At 37.8% G+C, this 23399-nt stretch overlaps 1 protein-coding gene across 1 annotated transcript in view; it reads left to right on the top strand.

The window, feature by feature from the left end:
- LOC111150534 (dystrophin) overlaps nt 1-23399 on the top strand; it is a 2087545-nt gene that overhangs the window by 1478317 nt on the left and 585829 nt on the right. The window contains exon 52 of the mRNA XM_022508030.1: nt 20517-20634. Coding sequence (XP_022363738.1) covers nt 20517-20634 — 118 coding nt within the window. The remainder of the gene's footprint in view (nt 1-20516; nt 20635-23399) is intronic.

The raw sequence follows: 23399 nt of genomic DNA, 5'->3' as shown, positions 1-23399 counted from the left end.
TTCAAAAATAATTTCGAATAACACTGCCCTTCTTAAACATCTCTCCAGTATGAACCCTTACATTAAAGAATGAATCCAAGTAAGTCCATGGTGTGACTTTTACACCAGAGGTCTGTATGGACTGACACAGCCATGTCATAGACTTCAATTGTAGCCTTATCTTCTCTGTACATATTTGTATATCTAAAACATCTCATCATTATGTTCTGTATAACAAACTCATCATGTTTTTAAAAGCCAGTGTGGGTAATGGGAAAGAGAGGACCAAAACGCTGCTTCAGTTCCCAACTCTTGCTGTAAATGTCATCACCACCAACATTTTAAATGCATGCTTTTACTATTTTGCAGTTCTTTTCCTTTGATTACTCTTGTTGATGCAAGCCTTTAGGCATAATATTTATGTACAAGATTTATGCAGAATTCTTCTACTAAAGAGACAATGAGTTATCTATTGTACTTTGAAAAACCTCATCATTTAAAAATTTCTTAATTTTGTTTTGCTTGGAATGATCAGAAAGAATAAAGCATATGTATGATTCATCTCCTGAGAATTAGAATGGAGGATTAGTATTTCAGGTCTTTTTTAATATTGGCACATCTGTGAATCAGCAATAGATTTCTTTATAGTTGAAATACAAAATTCTAGACTTAATTAAAATTTCACTGATGTTCACCACTAGATGATTATGTATTTCAATTTTCTTTCATTTTGTTTTCAATTTATCATTGAGGAACAGTTCACAGGTCTCTTCCCTCTATTTGTTTTGTTTGTGTACATGTTTGTATTTCATCATTTGGGAGAAAAGTCTTCTGCCATTCTGAAGGTCATTTACCTGAGAATGATAGAAAGCCACCTCAATTCAAATAACTGCATAGTAATTATCTATCAGTGATCACTGTTCATTAGTTCCATTTCAGGAGGAGTGGCCTGCCTCCCTACCTCCTACATACTCCCCCATCCCCTCCCCCAACACATTATCCCAGAGCCTACCTATTCATTCAAGTCCTTGGGCTAACTTGACCACCCACTGTGTTCTTGTTGTTTTGTGTATGGTAGTAAAAAGATTTAATTGGATATTGTTGAAAAGACACAGAGGCTAACTCTCAATTTTCATATGTGGCTCTTCCCTCTCCTTCTGTACAGCCTCCTTTCCTTGATGAGAAAATTGCTCTCTCCATGGTAACAATTAAAAAAAAAAAAGCTTTCCAATTTTTGGTAGTACTTGTTGCAGAGAAAAGAAGTCAAAAAGTAGAAGCAGTTTAAAAATGAGAAGGGGGAGGAAGACAGCTGGGAAGAAGGCTTAATGTTGATGAGTGGGTGTTGATGGGGGAGAATGAAGCTGAATGAGCAAAGCTGAGGGGAAGTTGGTGTCTCTGTATCCAAGAAGGCAGTACCTCTTTCTTTCCTGCAGGCTGTCATTGCCCCAAAGATAAGGACTTTGTTCTGGATTTCTGCCAGGATTCACTCCTGGAAGAGCTGCTTGTCACAAAACAGCAACCCCCTGATTTCCTCAGGGAGTCACAGTTCATTAATTTTTTTTAATGTAACGCTTTTGTGAGCTGCAGTTTCCACCTCTTAATAGGGACATTCAGAGGGACTTTTGGTGACGGGATGAGGAAAAGGCGACAATACACCTCTCCTGCCTCTGGAGGTCTTTAGTTAAACCAGGTCTGCCCTGGAGAGCTGATTTCTCACTGCTTAATGCCTCCTGTGCTTCCCAGATTGTGGAATTTTGTAACCCTTGACAATGACTTTCACATAGTACTGAACGAGCCCCCAAAAGTATGCCACATCATGACACACAGTTTCATGCGAAATGACAGCAGGACATTTGTGGTAGGCTAACTAATGGCTCCCCAAAGAGAGACATATCCTCATCCCTGGAACCTGTGAGTATGTTACCTTACATGGTGGAAAGGACGTGCAGAGGGTTGAAGTTAGGAATGTTGATGTGAGGGGTGCCCGGGTGGCTCAGTTGGCTAAAGTTAAGCAACTGCCTTTGGCTCAGGTCATGATCCTGGAGTCCCATGATCAGGCTCCTGCTCAGTGGGAGGTCTGCTGCTTACTCTGACCCTCCCCCCTCTTGTGTTCTCCCTCACTCTCTCAAATAAATCAATAAAGTCATTTTTAAAAAGCCTTAAAAAACATGTTGATGTCTGTACTGTCATTTGCACTATGGAGTATTATGCCTCCATCTGAAAGGATGAAAACCCAAATTTTGTAGCAACATGGACAGGACTGGAAGAGATTATGAGTCAATTATCATATGGTTTCACTTATTTGTAGAGCATAAGGAATAACACAGAGGACATGGGGAGATGGAGAGGAGAAGGGAGTTGGGGGAAATTGGAGGGGGAGGTGAACCATGAGACACTATGGACTCTGAAAAACAATCTGAGGGTTTTCAAGGGGCAGAGAGTGAGGGGTTGGGTGAGCCTGGTGGTGGGTATTAAGGAGGGAACGTATTGCATGGAGCAGTGGGTGTGGTGCATAAACAATGAATTCTGGTACACTGAAAAGAAATTAAAAAACTAAAAATTTTTTAAAAACATGTTGATAGGGCAGGGGGTCTTGATGAATTATTTTTGGGTGCCCATTGTAATCACAAGGGTCCTTAGAAGAGAAGAGGCAATGTAATCCTGCAAGCAGGCAAGGGGAGGAATGAGAAGATGCTAACCTGCTGACTTTGAAGATGGGCAACAGGGCCAAGAGCCAAGGATGGTATGTAAGCTCTAGAAGCTGGGAAAGGCAAGGGAACCAGATCTCTCTTAGAGACTCCAGAAGGAACAAAAGCTCCTGATAAGTGCTAACACTTTAAATTTTTTAATTTAATTTTTAAATTAAAGTGCTGACACCTTAATTTTTGCTTCTAAGACCTATTTTCAGATTTCTGACCTCCAGAACTGTAAAATAATAAGTGCAGATTATTTTAAGCCACTAAATTAGTGATAATTTGTGACAACAGCCATAGGAAACTAGTATAGCTGTGAAAATTTAATAATAACTGATTTTATATAATTTTAATGCAGGCTTTGTTACTGGGATTTATTTTTTAATTATAAGAAATTACATAAGGTATAGAGAAAAATGTCATGATCCCTCCATTTTAACCATAGAAATATGTATTTCCAGTATTACAGAAAGACAAATTTGAAACAATTGTGTGGACTAACAACAGTGAAGATAAAAGTAGAGAAAGTGTCCATCTGGAAATGATGTTGGGAAAAAATGAATGGTAACAAACCAGTTATGTAATTTTCCCTCCTGTTTTTTGTTTTTTTTTCTTTTCCCATGATTTGTTTAACCCCTTGCACTCAGTTTTAGATACTGTAGATAGTCTTGGACAGCAATGAAGCCTTGAGGGTTTAGTGGCATGAGAAGTGTCACAAGGGCAAGAAGGTGAAGAATGTGTTTGAGAAGAAAAAGCAGAGTAGCCCGTACGGAGGTCTGTGGCACGCAGACAGGGATGGGCTTAGGAGTCAAATGGTTTTCTCCTTGGAAGTGGCTGGCTGCCTTTGGGGAAGTTGCTCATGTGTAATAATGGATATCTAGCATCCAACTAGGTAGCATTGTTGTCAGGATTAAATCATGTTTGTGAAACATTGAGCCCAGCTTCTGCTGCATTGTAGCTGCCCAAGAAGTTCTGGCTGCGATGTACCAGAAAAGGAGGATCTGAGGCATTTTGCTCCACCGCCACCTCCACTGTCTTAGTTCTGTGACCTTGAGTAAATTATGTAACCTCTCTCTGCTTCATTTTTCTTGTCTATAAAAGATGGTAAGAGTACCTGGCTCAGACGGTCGGCCTCCATTAATAAAGGCAAGATGCTTAGGGTGATATCTGGGACACAGGAAACTCACCACACTAGTTGTTATCATGTTGTAATTGTTATGCTATAGCAGTTTGTACTTGATCTTAGCCACAAGGCTGAGAAGCGATGCTGTAGGAGCTTGAATTGTAAAATGGTGCACTTTTAGAGGAATGGGGTGACGGGTTTTGGTACTTATTGCGGGTGAGTACTGTCTTTGAGTGGATCAGGCTTGGGGCAGATAATTACCATTAAAAGATTACAAGGTGGGTATTCACTAAACCAAACTGTTTAATCAATTGCATCCCTCACATTCCCTTTCTTTCTTCTTTTTTTTAACCTTCCATTTTGGGCTGCCCATTGTACAGATATTTAATACTCAGTCTTCTCTTCAGTAACACATGTGGTATGAGTTACTCTGGTCACTGCTGGTGATAATGTCATCCCGTTCATGAACCAACAGCTCAGAATTAGCTTTCACATTAGCTTACCGGGCTTTGTGAAGTTTTAATTGAAGTATTGACCTCATTACCACCCTTCTGGCCACTATCTTAGAGAAAACTTCCACTAAAAGTAAGGCAGGTCATTAATAGAAGAAAGAGAGAGAGAGAATTGAGATTGAAGTATTGGAAATTAGAACCAACTGACAGTACTGTTTTATGTATCATTACCACTTTTTGTCTCATCTGGTCTCATACCACCAAAATGTCTGAGGCAGCAAAGGGTGAGCAATTTTGCTCACATCGCGTAAACAAAACAGGAAAGCGAATAGAGAAATCTTACTGCATCCTTTCTCCAGAGACCGCTCTTCTTTTTAAATTACTTAAAATTTATTGAAATGGGTGTTAATAATAAGTGCCCTTCCCAATAAAACAGGGAATTAAACTTAACTCTTTCCTACAATGTAAACAGCTTGATTAGGTATGCGGCATTACAAAATCCATTTAAAAACTGATTATACTTGCCCTTGGAGCACATCTAGAGCTCACAGTTAAGAAGCTGTACACATTTTCCTATCAAACAGAACATAAAGTTTCCGTATTCCTCAGAATCGGCTTTGTCTGAGCCATGTGTTTGCTTGAAACTGTGCCACATAAAGCAACCCCTTCACATCCCCCCCGCCCCCCGAAGCTGGGCTTTTTTCATGCTGCAGAGTAAGTGTGTGATTTACTGGTATAGTGTGCTAATGTAGACCCATTTTTATAGGATAAGAACTAGTACAGTCCAGGGAATTGAAAAGTATATCTGAGGTTCTCCCTCTAGAATATGTCCCCTCCTTTAAAAGCTGTCACACTGCAAGTTCCAATTGAGTTAAAGGCTGTTGTGCTCCTACAGGGAAATATATTCTATTGTAATTTTTATGTGCCCCAATAACAGTCTGTTCTTTGTTTACTGAAGAGAGCTTTTATGTCATAAAATGGTATTTTTTTGACAGAGAAGCAGAATCATTGTTTTATTATAGAAATTTTCCTCTTACAACAGCAAAAATAAATAGATCATCTCTTAAGCTTCTGATCAATGTCTAACACCTCGTACCCCCCAGCAACACCTCCCTGCCAGTGGATTAACACTCCGTGAGAGCAGCTCTGTTCACCTACCAAGAAATGATCTTCACAAATGATTTATAGCTAAACCAGGGCTTAAACACATAGTACCCAATCAAAGGCAGATTTTTTTAATCTTTTCCCCAGTCATATAATTTCTGAGAAGAAACAGATTAATGTCAGTCTCTGAGAATATGCAAAGTATGTTGTCCTGTTGAAGCACGAGGCCCAATAGTTAAGCTTTTTTTTCTTCATTTGTATGTCTAAATGGTACACAGCGTACTGTTTTTTTTTTAATTTTTTTTTATTTATTTATTTGACAGAGATCACAAGTAGGCAGAGAGACAGGCAGAGAGAGAGGAAGGGAAGCAGGCTCCCTGCTGAGCAGAGAGCCCGATGTGACCTGAGCCGAAGGCAGAGGCTTTAACCCACTGAGCCACCCAGGCGCCCCCACAGCGTACTGTTTTAATGCAAAGGTAGGGTAGAGAGTTGTGCCTACCTCGCTCCTTCTTTGGCACATTGCCTCTTGAGCTCCCTCCCTCTCTCCCTCCCACTCTCCCTCATCTTACACTGACTTGTAAAGCTTCAAGAGGTTTTCATACCATGAAGATATCATTTTTTAGCACAAGCTTAGAATTGTTCACTCTCTGTCTCTTATCTTGGCTTTGTAGCACTCAGAACTTGGTGACATCAGAAGGTTGAGACCCGATCAGTTAAATACATTCTACATAACATATTCCTCAACTGCTGCTCTTACAAAGAGACCAGGACTAGCTGTAGTTGACTAAGTATTTGAATGCTGATAAATAGATTTATTACTTTCATCTCCCCCAGTTTGGTTGATATAAATGTAATTACCCTCATTTTACAGATGAATAAACTGAGCCTGATTCTCTCCCTATATAGGCAACATGAATCAAACAGCTATGCCAATTATTTTGATAATTCATGTCTTCACATGCGCCACTCGAAGATAGAAAAAGAGCATTTGGGGGCTTGAATGACACCTGTTGACCGCGTGCATGGGTTTTAATTGCCTCTGGATAATTGCTCATTCCCCCGCTTGACTTGCACTTACAGGTAGCATCACAGAACAGTAATATCTCTTACTTTGCCTCAGTTTATTTGTGGCTGCCACTGGCAGTAAAAACCAAGGTTCTTGTCTCAGCTAAATAAGTGATATCTTGAAAATGTTTTGAAGAACAAAAAGGCTAAAAGCATTCTTAGCATAACCTTTTATTTGCTTTGAGCTTTTATTTTTGAAGGGATTAGTATAATACTTGTTAAATAACAGACCTCTTTCCTAGAACCTGGAGAATTACCTGAAGACTCAGTTCCGAAAGAAAATATCATAGATCTAATGCAATGATAGATATAGAAGAACATTGCAACGTTATGGTCACAAAATGTGACATCATAATAGTATATTGATTATTCTTACTACCACTGATAATAATCTTTGAAGTTATATTTTGGAGGGATCCCAATTCTCTCTCCTACTCTGACATTCTCTTTATTCTTCAGAGCAGAAATCTAAGAATTTAGCGTTCTGAATGTTTACTTTTTTCTAAACTGAAACTGCAGTCACTCTCTTCTGCTATCTAATTTAATATAATGTTACAAGTAAAATAAGAAAATCTGCTTAATAATTCTCTGGGACACTGTTTTACCAGCAGTGGGGTTGAATTTATTTTGCTTATATGCAGTGGAGTTAATATTTTCTCCTGAAATAAAAGGGTGTGTGAGGTTAAGTTAGAAATGGTTTGCGGGGACGCCTGGGTGGCTCAGTTGGTTAAGCGGCTGCCTTCGGCTCAGGTCATGATCCCAGTGTCCTGGGATCGAGTCCCACATCGGGCTCCTTGCTTGGCAGGGAGCCTGCTTCTCTCTCTCTCTCCCTGCCTGCCACTCTGTCTGCCTGTGCTCGTGCTCTCTCTCTCTGACAAATAAATAAAAAAAAAAAAAAAAAAAAAAGAAATGGTTTGCAGCTGGTGCAGCCACTCTGGAAGACAGTGTGGAGGTTCCTCAAAAAAATTGAAAATAGAACTACCTTATGACCTAGCAATTGCCCTACTGGATATTTGTCCAAAAGATACAAATGTAGTGATCCAAAGGGGCACGTGCACCTGAATGTTCATAGCAGCAATGTCCACAATAACCAAACTATGGAAGGAGCCCAGATGTCCATTGAGAAATGAATGGATAAAGAAGATGTATACAAGGGAATATTATGCAGCCATCAGAAAAATGAAATCTTGCCATTTATAATGATGTGCATGGAACTAGTGGGTATTATGCTAAGTGAAATAAGTCAATCAGAGAAAGACAATTATCATATGATCTCACTGATATGAGGAATTTGAGAAACGTGACAGGGGATCCTAGGGGAAGGGAGGGGAAAATGAAACAAGACAAAACCAGAGAGGGACAAAAACCATAACAGACTCTTAATCTCAGGAAACAAACTGAGGGTTGCTGGGGGTAGGGGGATAGGATGAGATGGCTGGGTGATGGACACTGAGGAGGGTATGTGCTGTGGTGAGCACTATGAATTGTGTAAAACTGATGAATCCCAGACCTGTACCCCTGAAACAAATAATATATTATATGTTAATTTAAAAAAAAAGATGCTTAAACATGTAAAGTAAAAAAATGACCCACAATCAAGTGGGAAAAGAACCATGGAGAAAGACCATGAGATGAGTCATGTGTTGGTATTATCAGGCAAGGATTTTGAAGAAGCTTTTATGAATATAGTCAAGGACTTAAAGGGAAGGTAGTCATAATGAGTAAACTGATGAGAGAACTTCCACAGACTTCACCTGAATTTAAACCATCCTTTGAAAACATTGATGTAAATTTAAAAATGGTTTGGTGTGGGGAAAAAAAAAAGAAATGGTTTGCAGGGGCACCTGGGTGGCTCAGTCAATTAATCTTCTGATTCTTGTTCTCAGCTCAGGTCTTAATCTTAGAGTCATGAGCTCAAGGCCTGCATCAGGCTCCACACTATGGGCCCACTTAAAAAAAATGGTTTACATGTTTTCATGACTGGAAATTTAAACAGAGGGGCTGGAAGAGGGTTTTCTTGGATTGTTGCAAGTATAGTTTTCCAGTCCTCTCTTCAAAAGAACTTTGGATGCAGTGGTGCAAGGTTAATATTTCTAAAAATGCCACATTTACTGTGGCTCTCCTCTGTTCTCAAGATTCCGTTGCTTCCCACTGCCTTCAACATCACGTTCTTATGCATTCATCTGGTAGTCTGAGCCCCTGCCTCCCTTCCCAGCTTGATCACAGCCATCGTATTTCTGCACACTACTCACACACTCTTCTTCCAAGCACTCTAATGTGTTTGTGCCTCCATATATTGGTGCAAGCTCGGTCCTTGCCCTGGAATTGCCCTTCCCATCATTAGGTCCTTATCAGTCCTGTTCATCCCCCAAATGATAGTTCAGGTTCCTGATCTTCTAAGGCACTTTCCCTGAGCGTGCTCATATGAGAATTGTATCCTTCAGAATTCCGTCAGCATAGAGTCTGTAGAGAGTAACGTTTGTCATTTACATGCTGTGTTCTCTTATTGGCTAACTGCATGTGTGGATGCAAATGGGCAGGCCTGAAGATTGTCTCCCCAACAGCATTGTGAGGCCATTGCAAGTTCCTTGAATTCATTGAGGGTGCTCTTTTTTGCCATCCTCCATCACGTGCAAAGCACATTTCCTACTGTAATGTATTGTGCATAGAATCCTGCCAATAAATATTTCCTGCCCATTTGGTTGATTGGTGCTCCACTTAACCTGTTAACACCAGCCTTCATTATCTGCATTTCTGTGACTTTGGACAATATCTTTAGGATGCAAAATCAGGATGTTCTGCACCAGGCAAAATATTACAAACAATGCCCTCAGATAATTCTGTTTCACTTCTCATGTCATGTCATTTATCTTCTATTTTATTAATTTGGTTCACTTATAATTCAGTTTGCTGTATAGGGCACTCTGATTAGATAAAAGACAATTTATCTTGACCAACTAAAGTTAGAATGCCTCCAAAATGGTGTTATTCGAGGTAGAACAAGAAAAGAATAATGGAAAGTTGGAGCAGAAAAAAAAATCCCAAAACATGGATACTGTAAAATGATTTCACTTTTCCCTTTCCTCTAAAATATATGGAGGGAGGAAAAAAAAAACATGTCACTTATTTCATCGGGTCATAACATCAAAAGTGAATGTGATGTACATGACAGAAACTGGTCTTAAAACTGCCCCAATTATCCTTTGTCAACATGTGAAATTTACAGAACAATAGGGTTTCAAGCAATGCGAACAATGTAGAATAACAGATCTGATGTTGAACAGCTAAAAATATCAGAGCCCTTTCTGTCAGCTTAGAAATGTATTTGCAAATCATTATCAACAAATTGTAGCCTAAAATTCTTCTTTCTTCTTGACTTTGAAATTACATTTTGAGATCCCCAAATTAGACCACATTATTTACTTATTGGCTCATGTCACTGAAAGGAGTTTCCATTTTTGCATATTAAGGGGTTTATGTAGTGACAAATAAATCATTCCTTTAAGTTTTCTGTGGCAGAATGACTTGGAAATGATCATCATAATCTCTTTTTCAAACACAGGAAAGAATTTATTTTTTTAAAATAACATACTAATAGTTGGATGCCTGGGTGGCTCAGTCGGTTAAGCTTCTAAGTCTTGATTTCGGCTCAGGTCATGATCTAAGGGTCATGATCTCATGAGATCAAGCCTCTAGTCGGGCTCTGCTCAGTGGGGAGTCTGCTTGAGATTCTCTCTCTACTGCTTGTGCAAGCTCTCTCTCTCTCTCTCTCTCTCAAATAAACAAATAATCTTTAAAAAAATAACATACTGTTAGTAGAATAGGTTTATAGTACACCATTACAAGAAAGGCTTCAAATGTGGGAGGCTTAAGATAAGTTTTTTATGCCCCCCTGTAATGCCAACAAGTAAGAAAGACATTATATGAGAAGTAGAGAAATAAATTCCACAGACTGTCCTATGGGTGTTTGAATCCGATAATAATTTCTTAAGTAGCTATCATATTTTTCCTATTTAAAGTTAGCCAAGTGATCACCAATTTTTGTAATACTAATAAACACTGTTTGAAACAGGGAGGTGTGTTCTAGTAATTTCCACATCCTTCCAGTTAGAATTCTCTTTCTTGTATCACTGTTTCCCCTTACTGTGTCCAATCATTTTGTCAGTCAACACTTTCACTCGTGCTTACCATATTTCCAGGAAAGACCAAGAACTGAGGAAGGTGTCCCAGTCAGAAAGAATAAGGTACACAAAAGCATGGAGTGACACAAGTCTTGGCACCCATAGCTTCAGTTTTTCTAGTCTTCATTGTTACCCAGTTCCTTGTCATAAAATCCAATACCTCAGATGGATTTTTAAAAACCTAACTGTAAAATAAGATAAATTGTCTTTTATCTAATCAGAGTGCCCCATACAGCAAATTTAATGCTAAGTAAACCAAATGTATAAAATGGATGGTAAATGACAGGATGCGAGTAGTGAAATGTAACTCTGAGGTCTTCCATTCTGCCTGTCTAAACTTATCTCCTGTGTTTTCCAGTGAAATTGTAGGCACTAGCCAGCCCAGTTGAAGCTTCATTTTATTGCAGTGTCTTTGCTCATGCTTTTCTTTGCCTTCTAATGCCCTCCCCATGACCTAGCCAAATCTTCCAAAGTTTAACTACAGCCCCATGCCTACTATGAAATCTTTCCAGAGAATTCCCATATGTGGTAATTCCCCAAACTGATTCCTTCTAATGGTTGTTCCTGTCTTCAGCATTTACTTTGGTAGTTTTGCTGGACTCTTTCTCAGATATACTACTGTTGAACTTCCTGTTGTCTCCTGCGAGGCTGAATAATATGAGCAGCAACAGTGAACTTGGTATTACCTGTTGACTATGTCCTTCTAGTAGGAGGCACTTGTAGAGCCGAGGGAAAGAGGAGTGTAAGCCAGGTGATGGTTAGGTCCCTTTACAGACATAACTCCTGGCAAGAGGTCCTCTCCCTGCAGCTACTTCTCAGATTCTGTTAACTGCACCCTCCACTTGGTTCTTCCGGCCTTGAAGAAAGTTTCCCCTTCCCAATTTGAATGGGTCATTGGTTTATTGCAGGTACCCTGACTGATTCAGTACTTAGGTAATTAGATAAATAGTTAATTTCCCCTTTTGTATTCCCATATCATGTTTCTGTTCCATTTAATTTCATCTGTGTGATAATTATGTCATACTATGTTATGCTGTAGTATACTTTATTATACCACAGCATACGTACTTTGTAACCATATAGTACTGTACCCTCTCTATTAAGTGTGTGGGCACTGGGGACAAATGTCCTGTGTTAGAAGTTCTGACACTTACCAGTCTGTGATCCTGGGCAAATTGCTTAACTTCTTTTTCTTTCATTTTCCTTCTTTGTAAAATGGAAACAATACTACCTATCTCATAGAGTATTATGATGATTAAACTGATTAATTTTTTATTGAAAACTTTTACTGTTCTTATGCAACAGGAAGTATTCCAAGCATTTTACAAACATGAACCCCATTAATTCTCATAACAAGGTTAAGAAGCAGATATTCTTGTGATCTTCATTTTACAGTGGTAGAAATGAAGAGAATGGTTAAGTAACTTGCCAAAAATAATAAACCAAGTAAATGGCAGCCAGAATTCAGACCCAGGCAGCCTGACTCCAGAGTCCATTCTTGTGGACTATGATAGACCATTTCTGGCATATAGTAAGTGCCTAATAAATAATTATTACTGTCATTATGAGTATTATTTCCCACTGTATTGGTTCTTTATGAGTCTTTATTTTCTGCTATATGACGAGTTCCTTAAAGAAAGAGGCCAAGGTTTATTTGTGCATATCTGTAAGCCAAGTGTTTGGCCTTAGTTGCAGGTCAGTAACTGTTTGTGGAATTAATTATTAGTAGTTTCTCATGTATTTTTCAGGGCCACCCTACCCTTGGGAACAACTAATACTTAGCTAGAACTACAGATGGAATTTGAGATCCCCACAGCCATTTTTTGTTGCCTGAACCACAGCTTCCCCTTTTCATCCCAAATTCTTAGAAGATTCACCCCTTTGTCTGGGGGTTCCTTGCTTTACTTCTTTCTAGCCACAATGACTTTGCTTCTCCAGTAACCATTGGTACTGATAGGGTCCTGTCTTAAACGACTGCATTCTGTTCTGTTCTGCTTTCCTGAGCAGAAGAGATTTTCCCCTAAAACATGTATCTTTTAGCTTAATAATTGCTACAAAAGAAATTTCGAGTAAGTTCTTATGAACTAAACAAAAGACATTTGATGGACATGATATAATTTGTGTTCAGATGCATTTTTCCCATCACCAGTTGACTAGTGCTTCAAACAAGATACACAATTTTTATTCTCTGTTCACATCAGGGTGGAGGTCAGAATTTGCTACATAATTTGTGGGGTACAGTGAGACTTGAAATTGCAGGGCCACATGTACACAAAACTGATAAAGAATTTCAAGATGGTGACAGAACCACAGAAAACAAAGCACAGAGCCCTTCTCTGTGCAGAGCCCAGTACAACTATACAAGCTCTGCCTGAGGGATGTCTCTGTCTATCCAATGGAATAGTTTTTTCTTAGCTTTTCTATCTTCCCAAGCGTAAAAACTTGCCAAAAAGTTCCTTTTGCAATGTCTTGCAGGAAGCCTAATAGTTGTTATATATTAACAATTTTTGATGGCTTCCTTTGACATCCTAGTATTCTTGAGCCACACATGTAGAGTAGAACCTCACCATTACCATGTAACACACCTAAATTATCTTTTTTCTCCTCCAATTAAATTCTAGGCTCATTGAAAATAATGGCCATATCCTTTTTTTTTAAGTGTGATGGTTGTTTAATAGAGGTACTTTTAAAATACTAATTTACTTGAATCTTAGGAAGAATATTAATAATATCCAGAAGTTGTGAGTTATACATCCAGGAGGTAATGTCATGGAATCTCCATGTTATGTAGATCTGAAGTGTTGATGAGAGGTTGAGGGTCAAAAAAAGAGCAGAAGTGGGTATATTCACTGGGGCTTGAAATTAAGTATCCCAAGACAGGATTAAACAAGAAATGATTTTATTCGAGGAAATATTTTTGTGAAAGGAAGTAGGAAGGATGTCAAGGAAGGTGGGGGAACCACTGGATCAAAATGCAAGCCTGCCCCCAAGTGAAGGAAAGGGAAAGGACGTTGTGCAGAAGCATCCCAGTGTGCCATAGATCTAAGGAAGATTCAGCAGAGCTGTTGGAGAGTCACTGAGGCCAAGGCAGCCAGAGGAGCCCTGTGTCTCCCAAACAAGGCTCTGCTTTAGTATCGTTTTCATATTCAGTCGTTGGTGGGGAACAGCCTGCAGGAAGCTTGGTTTCTCTTCAGTGGAGTGATGGGTTTCCAAAGGCAGCAGTTTGGGTCCCCAATCACTTAGGTCCCAGTTGTAAAAGGCTTGCATATTGGTTGTCATGGCCTCCACAGTGGTTATTAGGGGCAGTGGCATTTAAAGCCTTGTAAGCATAAAACTACCAGAAGAAAACATGGGCAAAGCTTCTTGACATTAGCCTGGGCTTTGGCTTTTTAGATAATGACACCAAAATAACAGACAACAAAAGCAAAAATACACTAGTAGGAATGCATCAAATTAAAAAAATAAAAAGCTTCTGCACACCGAAGGGGGGAAAAAAATCAACAGAATGAAAGGCAACCTACAAAACGAGAAAATAGTTGCAACTGTCTATCTGTTAAGGGGCTAAGATCCCAAATATATAAGGACTTCCTGAAACTCAATAGCAAAAAAAAAGCAAATAATCAGATTTTAAAATGGGCAGAAAACCTGAATAAACATTTTTCCAAAGAAGACATCCAAGTGGCCAGCAACATCATTAATCATCAGAGAAATAAAAATCAAAACTACAGTAAGGTATTACTTCACACCTATTGGAATAGCTATTTTCAAAAAAACAAGAGATTATAAGTGTCAGTGTGGGTATGGACAGAAAGGAACCCTTGTACACTGTTGGTGGGACTGTAAATTGGTACAACCAGTGTGGATATCGAATTTCCTCAAAAAATTACAAATAGAGCTATCATATGGCCCAGTAATCCCACTTCTGGATATATCCATGGAAAATGAAATCAGGATCTCAAGGCAATTTCTGCACTGCATGTTCATGGCAGCATTATTCACAATAACCAAGATATGGAAATAACTCAAATGTCCGTCAACAGATGAATCCATAAAGAAAACATGGTATATGTACATATACAATGGAATATTATTCAGCCTTAAGAAAGAGGGAAATCCTGCTATTTGTGATAACATAGATGAACTTGGAAGGCATTCTACTAATTGAAATAAGCCAGACACAGAAAGACAAATACTGTATGATCTTACTTATATGTAGAATCTAAAAAAAAGTCAAACTCAGAGAAACAGAGTAGAATGATATTTGCCAGGGCTGTGAAGTGAGAGAAACGGGACAGTATTGATCATAGGGTACAAACTTTTAGTTTTAGGATGAATAAGTTCTAGAGATTGAATATTCAGTATGGTAACTTTGGTTAATAAGGTACACTTGAAATTTGCCAACAGGGTAGATCTTAACTGTTCTTATCACACACAGACACCAAAGTAACTGTGAGATGTTGACTATATTAACGAGTTTGATAGTGGTGATTATTTTGCAATGTATACATATAACAAAATATCAAGCTGTATACCTTTATTTAGTAAAGATTTTATTTATTTTAGAGAAAGAGAGAGAGCATGTAAGTAGGAGGAGGAGTAGAGGGGGAGGGAGAGAGAAAGGATTTCAAGCAGACACACTGCTGAGCCTGGAGCCTTGACGTGGGGCTCCAAGTTATATACATTTATATACAATTTCTATTCATCAGGCTTACCCAATAAAGCTAAAAAATGTTTTAAAAAAAGGAGTCGTAGAGACAATTTAAAAAATACATTTTGTATAATTTAGACAAAGTCGAGTTGAGGACCATGTAAGTTCCAGTTCATTCTGAAGACCCTCCTTAACCCCTAAATGTGGTTAGCCATCTCTCCTATATGCTTTGATAACTCCCTGTGCTTCCCCTACCATAATACTCACCTCAGCTTATTGTAATTTCTTATTTACTGCCTGTCTTAACTACTAGTTTGTTTTCTCCTTGAGAAGAATAAATTTTCTTTCTTCACTTCTTTATCACCTTTGCCTAGGTCAAGGACTGACAAAAAAATATTTGCAGAAACCCAGATTGCGGGGGGGCATTCTACAAAATAACTGGCCTTCAAAACAGTCAACAGTATGAAGTTCAAAGAAAGGCAAACAACTATTTCAGATTAAAGGAGACTAAAGAGATATGACAACAAAATTCAATGCCTCAGTCGGACCAGTAAATGAAAGGCAATTCGTGAGATAATTGTCATACTGTGAATAAAGAATGTGGATTGGATTTATGGAACTAAAGCCATGGGAAATTTCCTGACTTTGAAATTGGGCTGAGGTTATATAAGAGAATGTCTTTTTCTTAAGAAGTAAACACTAAAATATCAAAGGTAAAGGGCACAATAGCTGCAGATGATTTGCCAGTGGTTCAGAAAACAGTATCTATTATATGTACAGATATATATACACAGAGACAATGATAGAATGGGAAGTGATAAATAGAGATGTGGCAAAATGTTACCAGTTGGTGAATTGGGGTGAAGGATACCTGGGAGCTCTTGGACCATTCTCACAATTTTTCTCTAAGTTTTAAATTATATAAAAATAAGATGGTTTCTCAAAAATTATTTCTTGAATGAATGGAGGACAAAAGGATAACCACAGTTACAAGGTGTTTATGAAGAGGTTACCAATGGAGATGCTGGTAGAACATTCAGAGAAGTAGTAAAGTTATACCAAGTAGGAAAATATCAAAGTCAGTTTAACATGTAAATGTGAGGGAGTGGAAGACAATGGAGACAGCTTTGGATTTGGGCAATCTATTTGGAGATGCAGCTGAATGCAAAGAAGCCAGAATGAAGGCACTCAGTGAGGCAGTTGGAAGCTAGACATAGGAATAGCTTCCTCATAGGGAAAACTCCTTTCATTTCTAGAATGGCTACAATTTAGGACTTACCTGCCTTAAATGCTTTTTTTTCCTACCCATAAAGTAGTTTAATAAACTGTTCCACCTTGCCATCTTTGATGTTAATTTTTTAAGGTTGTAAATAAAAGAGTAAGAGGTTTACATTTTTACATTACGGGAAAGCTGAAGTCATGTTTGTGTCCTGAAAATGGCAGTAACTGAAAATCACTGTAGGCTTTAGTTCTAAATATAACTATATGAAGACTGTTGATTTTTGTAGAAAATATTAAAAGTGTAAAGAGTTTCTTGTTAAGGTCTTTTCTTAAACATATAAATACTAAATATTCAACTAAACTGTAGAGTTTTCTATGTGAATATTATTTAGGTAGAATTCTGTTTTACCAAATACAATAAAAAAGTGTAATTCTTTCTGAGAACCTAAAATGACCTACTTAGAGTATGTATAGTTTCATTGTTTAACTCCCTTTTTCATAGAATTGCTATTTATAACCACTTCCTTCAACCCTGGGGGGACTTAGTAGGATTAATGACTTCTGATTCACTTTGTATTTGAAGATTTTTTTTTTCTTCCATCTTTGCTCAGCTAGTGGAATCCATGATGAATTCTCATCTCCATGGGGTAAGCTGTTTTTAGTAAAGCCCAGTAGCTGGCCTATGACCCCTTAGAAATAGCATTGATTCCTTCCTGCTCTTGTGTTTGTTTCTTTTGGAACGATAGAATCCTGTAGACATGCTCAATTATTATGCTTCGGTACTGTTAAGCATGTAATGGTTTTAGTTTTGTTCACTTAAGTTACATGTGTAATGAATACCTGGGTTCCTCTCAGAAAAACAAATAAGCATAAATAGCATTCTACCTGTTTAGCCTGACAAATAGAGACCACTACAGCTAGAATGAGGACGCTGAACAAAAGAGGACTGGAGGTCATTTGAGGATAAGGATTAGAGTAGAAAGAGTGTTCTGGTGAGAGAAACATCTGGTAAGAACACCAGATGGGGGTAAAGAAAACAATTTCATAGATGGGTATTTTGGAGGTGGGTACTTTAATGATTAGATCTAAGGTATTCTCCCATTTGTGGCTGGCTCAGTGGAATAGAGGTGAAGGTCATTCTATTGGAAAAGTTAGGAGGTTGTAAAACAAGTTCTCGGGTAAGAGAAATTATAATAGCAAATAGAATATACTCAAAGGAAAACCAAATGAAAAGAAAAAGTAATCATTGTTTTCACTGCCTGTGTGTGTTCTGTTCACTAGCAAGAAAGTCTTTCATTCACTGTTTTTGTAATATCTTAATAAAAAAATATTTAAATATGTCATATTCAAGTCCTTCCTTTATTTCTGGAAAGAAAGCCAAGGGAGAAAGTTCCCATTCTGCTCTACTGAGAAACCACTATTTTTTTTTAAAGATTTTATTTATTTGACAGAGAGAGATCACAAGTAGGCAGAGAGGCAGGCAGAGAGAGAAGTAAGCAGGGTCCCTGCTGAGCAGAGAGCCCGATATGGGGCTGGATGTGGGGCTAGATCCCAGGACCCTGAGATCATGACCGGAGCCGAAGGCAGAGGCTTTAACCCACTGAGCCACCCAGGCACCCCGAGAAACCACTATTTAATGAGTATATTAGTTTCTGATAAATCCCATAGCAATATATATTATTGTACAGTGTCTTTTTTCGAAATGAACCTTTATACGTATTGACCAAAGAGTGGGATAAAGAGTTACAATTTTGTCTTAAAATTCTTTAGAAATGCATAGTTTTATTACAGCTATGAATCTCCTTGGGTTTTTAAGGAGACTGCTTCAAAGGGTGTCATTAATAATCTTCTCAGGTGCTTACAAAGCATGTGTCTGTCAGCAGAAATAGAGAATCACCCAACTAGAGAACAGGTTTCACAATACCGAGACCTATTTTATTCATTAGAGAGGAAAATGGCTTGTGTTAAGTCTAAATTGACATGCTTGCTAATTTCAGCAGTAAAAGCTGTTCATTGTGGTCAGGTTTAATTTAAATTAAAGTTGATCAGGTTACTTCTACAACCTACTTCTAAAAGAAATTTGTGATCCTAAAAGAAGGAGAAAAGTAAAGCCAACATTGAGAAATATATCCAGAAGAGAGAAGCGAAGAGTATCTTCATTGTTTGAGGATGGATTAAAATGAAATCAAATTAAAACAATGATAATCTTTGTTATATAAAAATTTCCAAGTATCAAAAAACACAAATTTGCCTTTAAATTACACAAAGCATACCTAATCCATTCATCCACAGTTACACCCATAGTGCCTAGAACAGTACTCAGCACTGGAGATTTACAAAATGAAAGAATGAGTGGATAAATGAATGGATTTTTGTGCTTTGCTACCTCTGTTATGTAGAGTTCCTGGTTAAATTTGAGGAAATTATTTGACTTTATCTGAGGGTTCTGGTTAAGGCTATTTTTTAAAAAAATATCCTGAATATATTAAATATTTAAGAGTCAGGAATTCCAGAGTACCTTTTAAGCTTGCTGGGTCACAGATGACCAGAGTTTAACATTCTAACCCTGGAAAACATCTTATTTTATAACATCTATCTACTACTATATGATTCCCATTCTGAAATTTGTTCAGTACTCTCCAACTGACTTATGCCACTTACTTCAATAGCTGTCTTTGGCAATTTGTTCCATATTTCAAACACCCTTTTGTGTAAAGAAACCATAAAAGTTAGAAACCTGAAAATTGGATTTTTCTTCTGAGCAATCACAGTTTATAAATGTGGAAAATTGGTTAAAAGTTAGCCCCTCCAATTTTTCAATACAGAGAGGGGAAAATGCTCAAAATAGATGTGTAATGTTTGGATAAATTCTTGCCATTATTTTAATATCACCAAAAGCAATTGAGCTGAAATCATAAGGCCTGTCTCCCTACCTGTTCACGAAAGAAACACTGCAAGATCTTCAAAACTTGGCCTTTCTCAACCCAAAAATCTTTAGAAAATCAGCAGTTGTCAAAGAGCTTAGTAGTCAACTAAGTTTCAGGAACATTACCGTCTACCCCATTTCATCCCTTCACATTCGCTGGCCTCATTAGGTAGTGGAATCAGCATCAGATTTAAAACCGTAAAGACTTCTAGCTTAGTTACTAGTGTGGTTATTAGGAGAATAAAAATGAGAAAATGTATGTAGGACTTATAAACTAATAACAAATATTCATTATATTTTCCCAAATTGAAATAAAATGTGTTCCATTTTAGAGTGAAAACAAGGGAGAGATCTTATTTTCCCCAAGCTTCTTTGTAAATATCACTGGGATATGAGCCCTTTAGTGGAGGGAGAGTAAGGTGACAGAGACAATGGATGGACACTGGAAGGAAGGATTTCTTAATAATTAACAATGTCACCTATAAATAAATACATAAGTAAATAATTCTTGGCTTTATTCTCTCGGTACTCTTATCCAATGCAGTATTAAATTAAAGTCATTTGTAATACAGAGTATGAATACTAATACTTCCTTTGGGGAAGGACTGACTTGGTTCATCTGCATCACCCTCTCATTTTATAGGTGAGGAATCTGGGGTACAAAGAAGTTAAGTAAGTTACATCTCTTAAATCACTTCCATGCTTTTCCTGGTTCTAAAGTATACACCTGAATTTTAACACCACGCAAAATGAGATTACAAGTATAAATAGCTATCTTTTTTAAATACGTTGTCATAATTCAAAATTGCATTTCTCACTTGTGTACGAACACTGGCATAAGTAAACCCAGATACTCTAAAACGCCTCCATCTAAGCTCTTAAATAGTGAAGTAAATCTATAATCAAGATTTTCATTTGAAATATTTTTGGTATCTAAGAATGAAGCACATTTCTTGTTGAATTGTTCTCTGTAAAGCCTTACACATTAGAGCTTTATATCCATAACATCTTTTTTTATTTCCAAAAGTGCTTTGGTTTTCAAATTGTGCTTTACTTTGTATCACATAAAAGGAATGCACAATGCTAGAGAACCTCAGTACTAAGTTGGTTTTTTTTTCCTTCAGGCGACACTGCAGGATTTGGAACAGAGGCGCCCCCAATTGGAAGAACTCATTACCGCTGCCCAGAATTTGAAAAACAAGACCAGCAATCAAGAGGCTAGAACAATTATTACTGATCGAAGTAAGTCTTTTAACAAGCATGTGAAACTTAAGGAAAGATGTTTGAAAAGTTTCAATAATGACTTAAGTTGATTTACTTCCATCGAGTATATAAAATTGTGAAAAAATTATGGGTGGCTCAGTGGGTTAAGCCTCTGCCTTCAGCTCAGGTCATAGTCTCAGGGTCCTGGGATAGAGCCCTGCTGCATCAGGCTCTCTGCTTAGCGGGGAGCCTGCTTCCTCCTCTCTCTCTGCCTGCCTCTCTGCCTACTTGTGATCTCTCTTTGTCAAATAAATAAATAAAATCTTTAAAAAATTCTTTTAATTACATAAATCATTGTAAATTATAACTCTTGTACTAAGATTTTTCAGTCCATAGTGTTATCTTTCCATAACTGAATGTAATTCCATGAAGGAGAAGAAAGAAATTTTTCATCAATCTAGGCTCTGTAGATGCAAAGCATGGAACGGCAGGCATGGTGAGCATGGTGTGGCAGAACATTTGCTCCTCCCTTGTCTTCTTTCTGGGCTAGCGCCCATGGAGATGTCAGTCTCTCCCTTATATTCTTGGGTGTTGGTCCAAGCAGGCAGTTGCTTCCTGGACCATCTTTCATTCCCTTCTGCAGTGACACTTTCATATCTGGACTTCCCTCTGCTATTGTGATGCCCTCATTATGTAACAGCAGAAATCAGTGTACCATTCCTTTTGACATACTAGACTGGTGGGAATCTTGGGAGTCTCTTTAAGGCCCCTCTGCCTAGACATTGCATCTACTCTTTTCTTCTTTACACAGAGTGATTCAGAGTACCTGTGCAGGTAAAAGGAAGTGTCAGGAAAAGGAATAGAGGAAGCAGAGGGGGAAACTACTCTCCTCTTTTCCTCAGAGGTTCTCCTCAGGAATGAGGCCCAGCTCACCTCTGCTCTCTGACTCTCGTGCATCTCCCCAGGTTTCCTCCCTTCTCTCTCCCTACCTCCCCTTCAGGGACACACATCAAGACTAATTTTTTTAATGCCCCCTGTCATGCCCCCTGTCATGTCCCCTCTCATCCCTTCTCACAACCAGAGGAATTTTTTTCTAGTGTGGGAGTAGGGAATTTTTTTCTAATAGGGAGTAGGGATGAAAGATCATTCATCATCTTTTTTTTTCCTTCCAAATCTTTTGTCTTTTTCTAGGCCTAGACTTTTGAACCTCAAAAACCAAGAATCTATGTCTTCATAATTTACATTCTCTTGCGTTAGCACTAGCCTGAGGAAGTGGAAGCAGAATGTTTTGCAGCTAGTACATTGGAAGGAGCAGAAAAAGTAACCAGTATAAAGAGTTAATATATGAAAAATATTATTGGTCATATTTGTATGTGTTAGGTAAATAGTGATAATAGCTGTAATTCATTGAGTTCCTCTTAGGTAGCAGATAATAGGTGTTGTGTTTTGTGTGTGGGCATGTGTACAAAATCTTTATAATATCAGCTACATTTCATAATCCCTCATTTTATAGATGAGGAAACAGATTCTGAGAATGGTTAATCAAATTGCTCAAATTTACAAAACAAGCAAAGACCAGAACTTGCAATTTACAAATATTTCTTTCTGTATTGAAAGTGTGTGTTCCTTCTGGAATGTTTACCATGTCCCATCCTGTTTTATTGTTTTTCTTAATGACCTTAATCACTAGGACTAGGATTAAATACTTTTTTGGTCTGCAAATTATGTATGTTTTAAATCACTTCCTAAAGACATTCCTCTTTCAGTTTTCCTGATTTTTAATTAAAATAGACTTTTCTCGATTTTGAAATTTTAACTCTTTATTGTTGCTCAAACAATGTATTTGAATATGTGCTAACGTATTAGTTGGGTAGTACTAGCCACTATGTCAGATCCCAAGTCTTGGTGGCTTACCATAGTATAAGTTTACTTCTTTTCTGGTGCAGTCCAAAATAAGCAACTGTCTATGAAGTCATTCAGGGACCTAAGCCCCTTCCATCTTTTGTGTCCGGATCATCTGAGTTCTATGCATTTAATGGGCAAATGAGGAATAAACATTGTTCTTTAGATCTTATCATGAGACAGGCCTGGAAGTGGTTCGTAGTCTGTTGGCTAGAACTTGTCACATGACCACATCTAATTGCAAGGGAAACTGCAAAATATTGACCAGTGTTGAGCCAGGGAAAGAGAGAAGCTAGTTTGGTAAGAAACTGGTCATTCTCTTCCATAACTAATTTGGACAGAAAGAATACACTCAAGTTGTAGAGCTCTGTGTAAGTTATAAAATATCATTTGTACAACCAGCAAGGCAAAAGCAAAATCTCCTTGTAATGATCAACACAGAGAGCTTTTCAACTGAAGTAGTAAAATGTTCCTCCCTCATGCTGGAACCATGAGGCTTCTTCATCAGGTTGCAACATAGTGATCCAAAAGAATGAGTCTTAGTGAGTGATTTACTCAGTATAAGACTGAATTCCCATTACACAGTTAAGTGATCTGTTTCTTGCCTGAGAAATATGGAAATTTGGCAAAAATGTTTATGCAAATTTGAACACACTATATAGGAAGTCATTTGTCATTTTACTAATGAAAAATAACTTCTATTTTTTTCCCTAAGAGGAAAATATCTCTAATTTATTTTATACTATCCATTCAACATTGTCTAAACATTTTCCATTATCCCTTGCAATCTTTTTTTTTTTTTTGATACTGTATTGACTTTTTTTCATGATGTAGATTTAAATTGAGTGACAGGGGACAAATTTTTATCTCTCTGCTAGTATCCAATAATTTGAACAGTTCTG

The sequence above is a fragment of the Enhydra lutris genome, unplaced genomic scaffold (genome assembly GCF_002288905.1).
Source record: "Enhydra lutris kenyoni isolate GAN:26980312 unplaced genomic scaffold, ASM228890v2 scaffoldscaffold23, whole genome shotgun sequence".
NCBI lineage: Eukaryota > Metazoa > Chordata > Mammalia > Carnivora > Mustelidae > Enhydra > Enhydra lutris.
The sequence above is the reverse complement of the archived record's forward strand: the minus strand, read 5'-3'. Positions and strand labels throughout refer to the sequence as shown.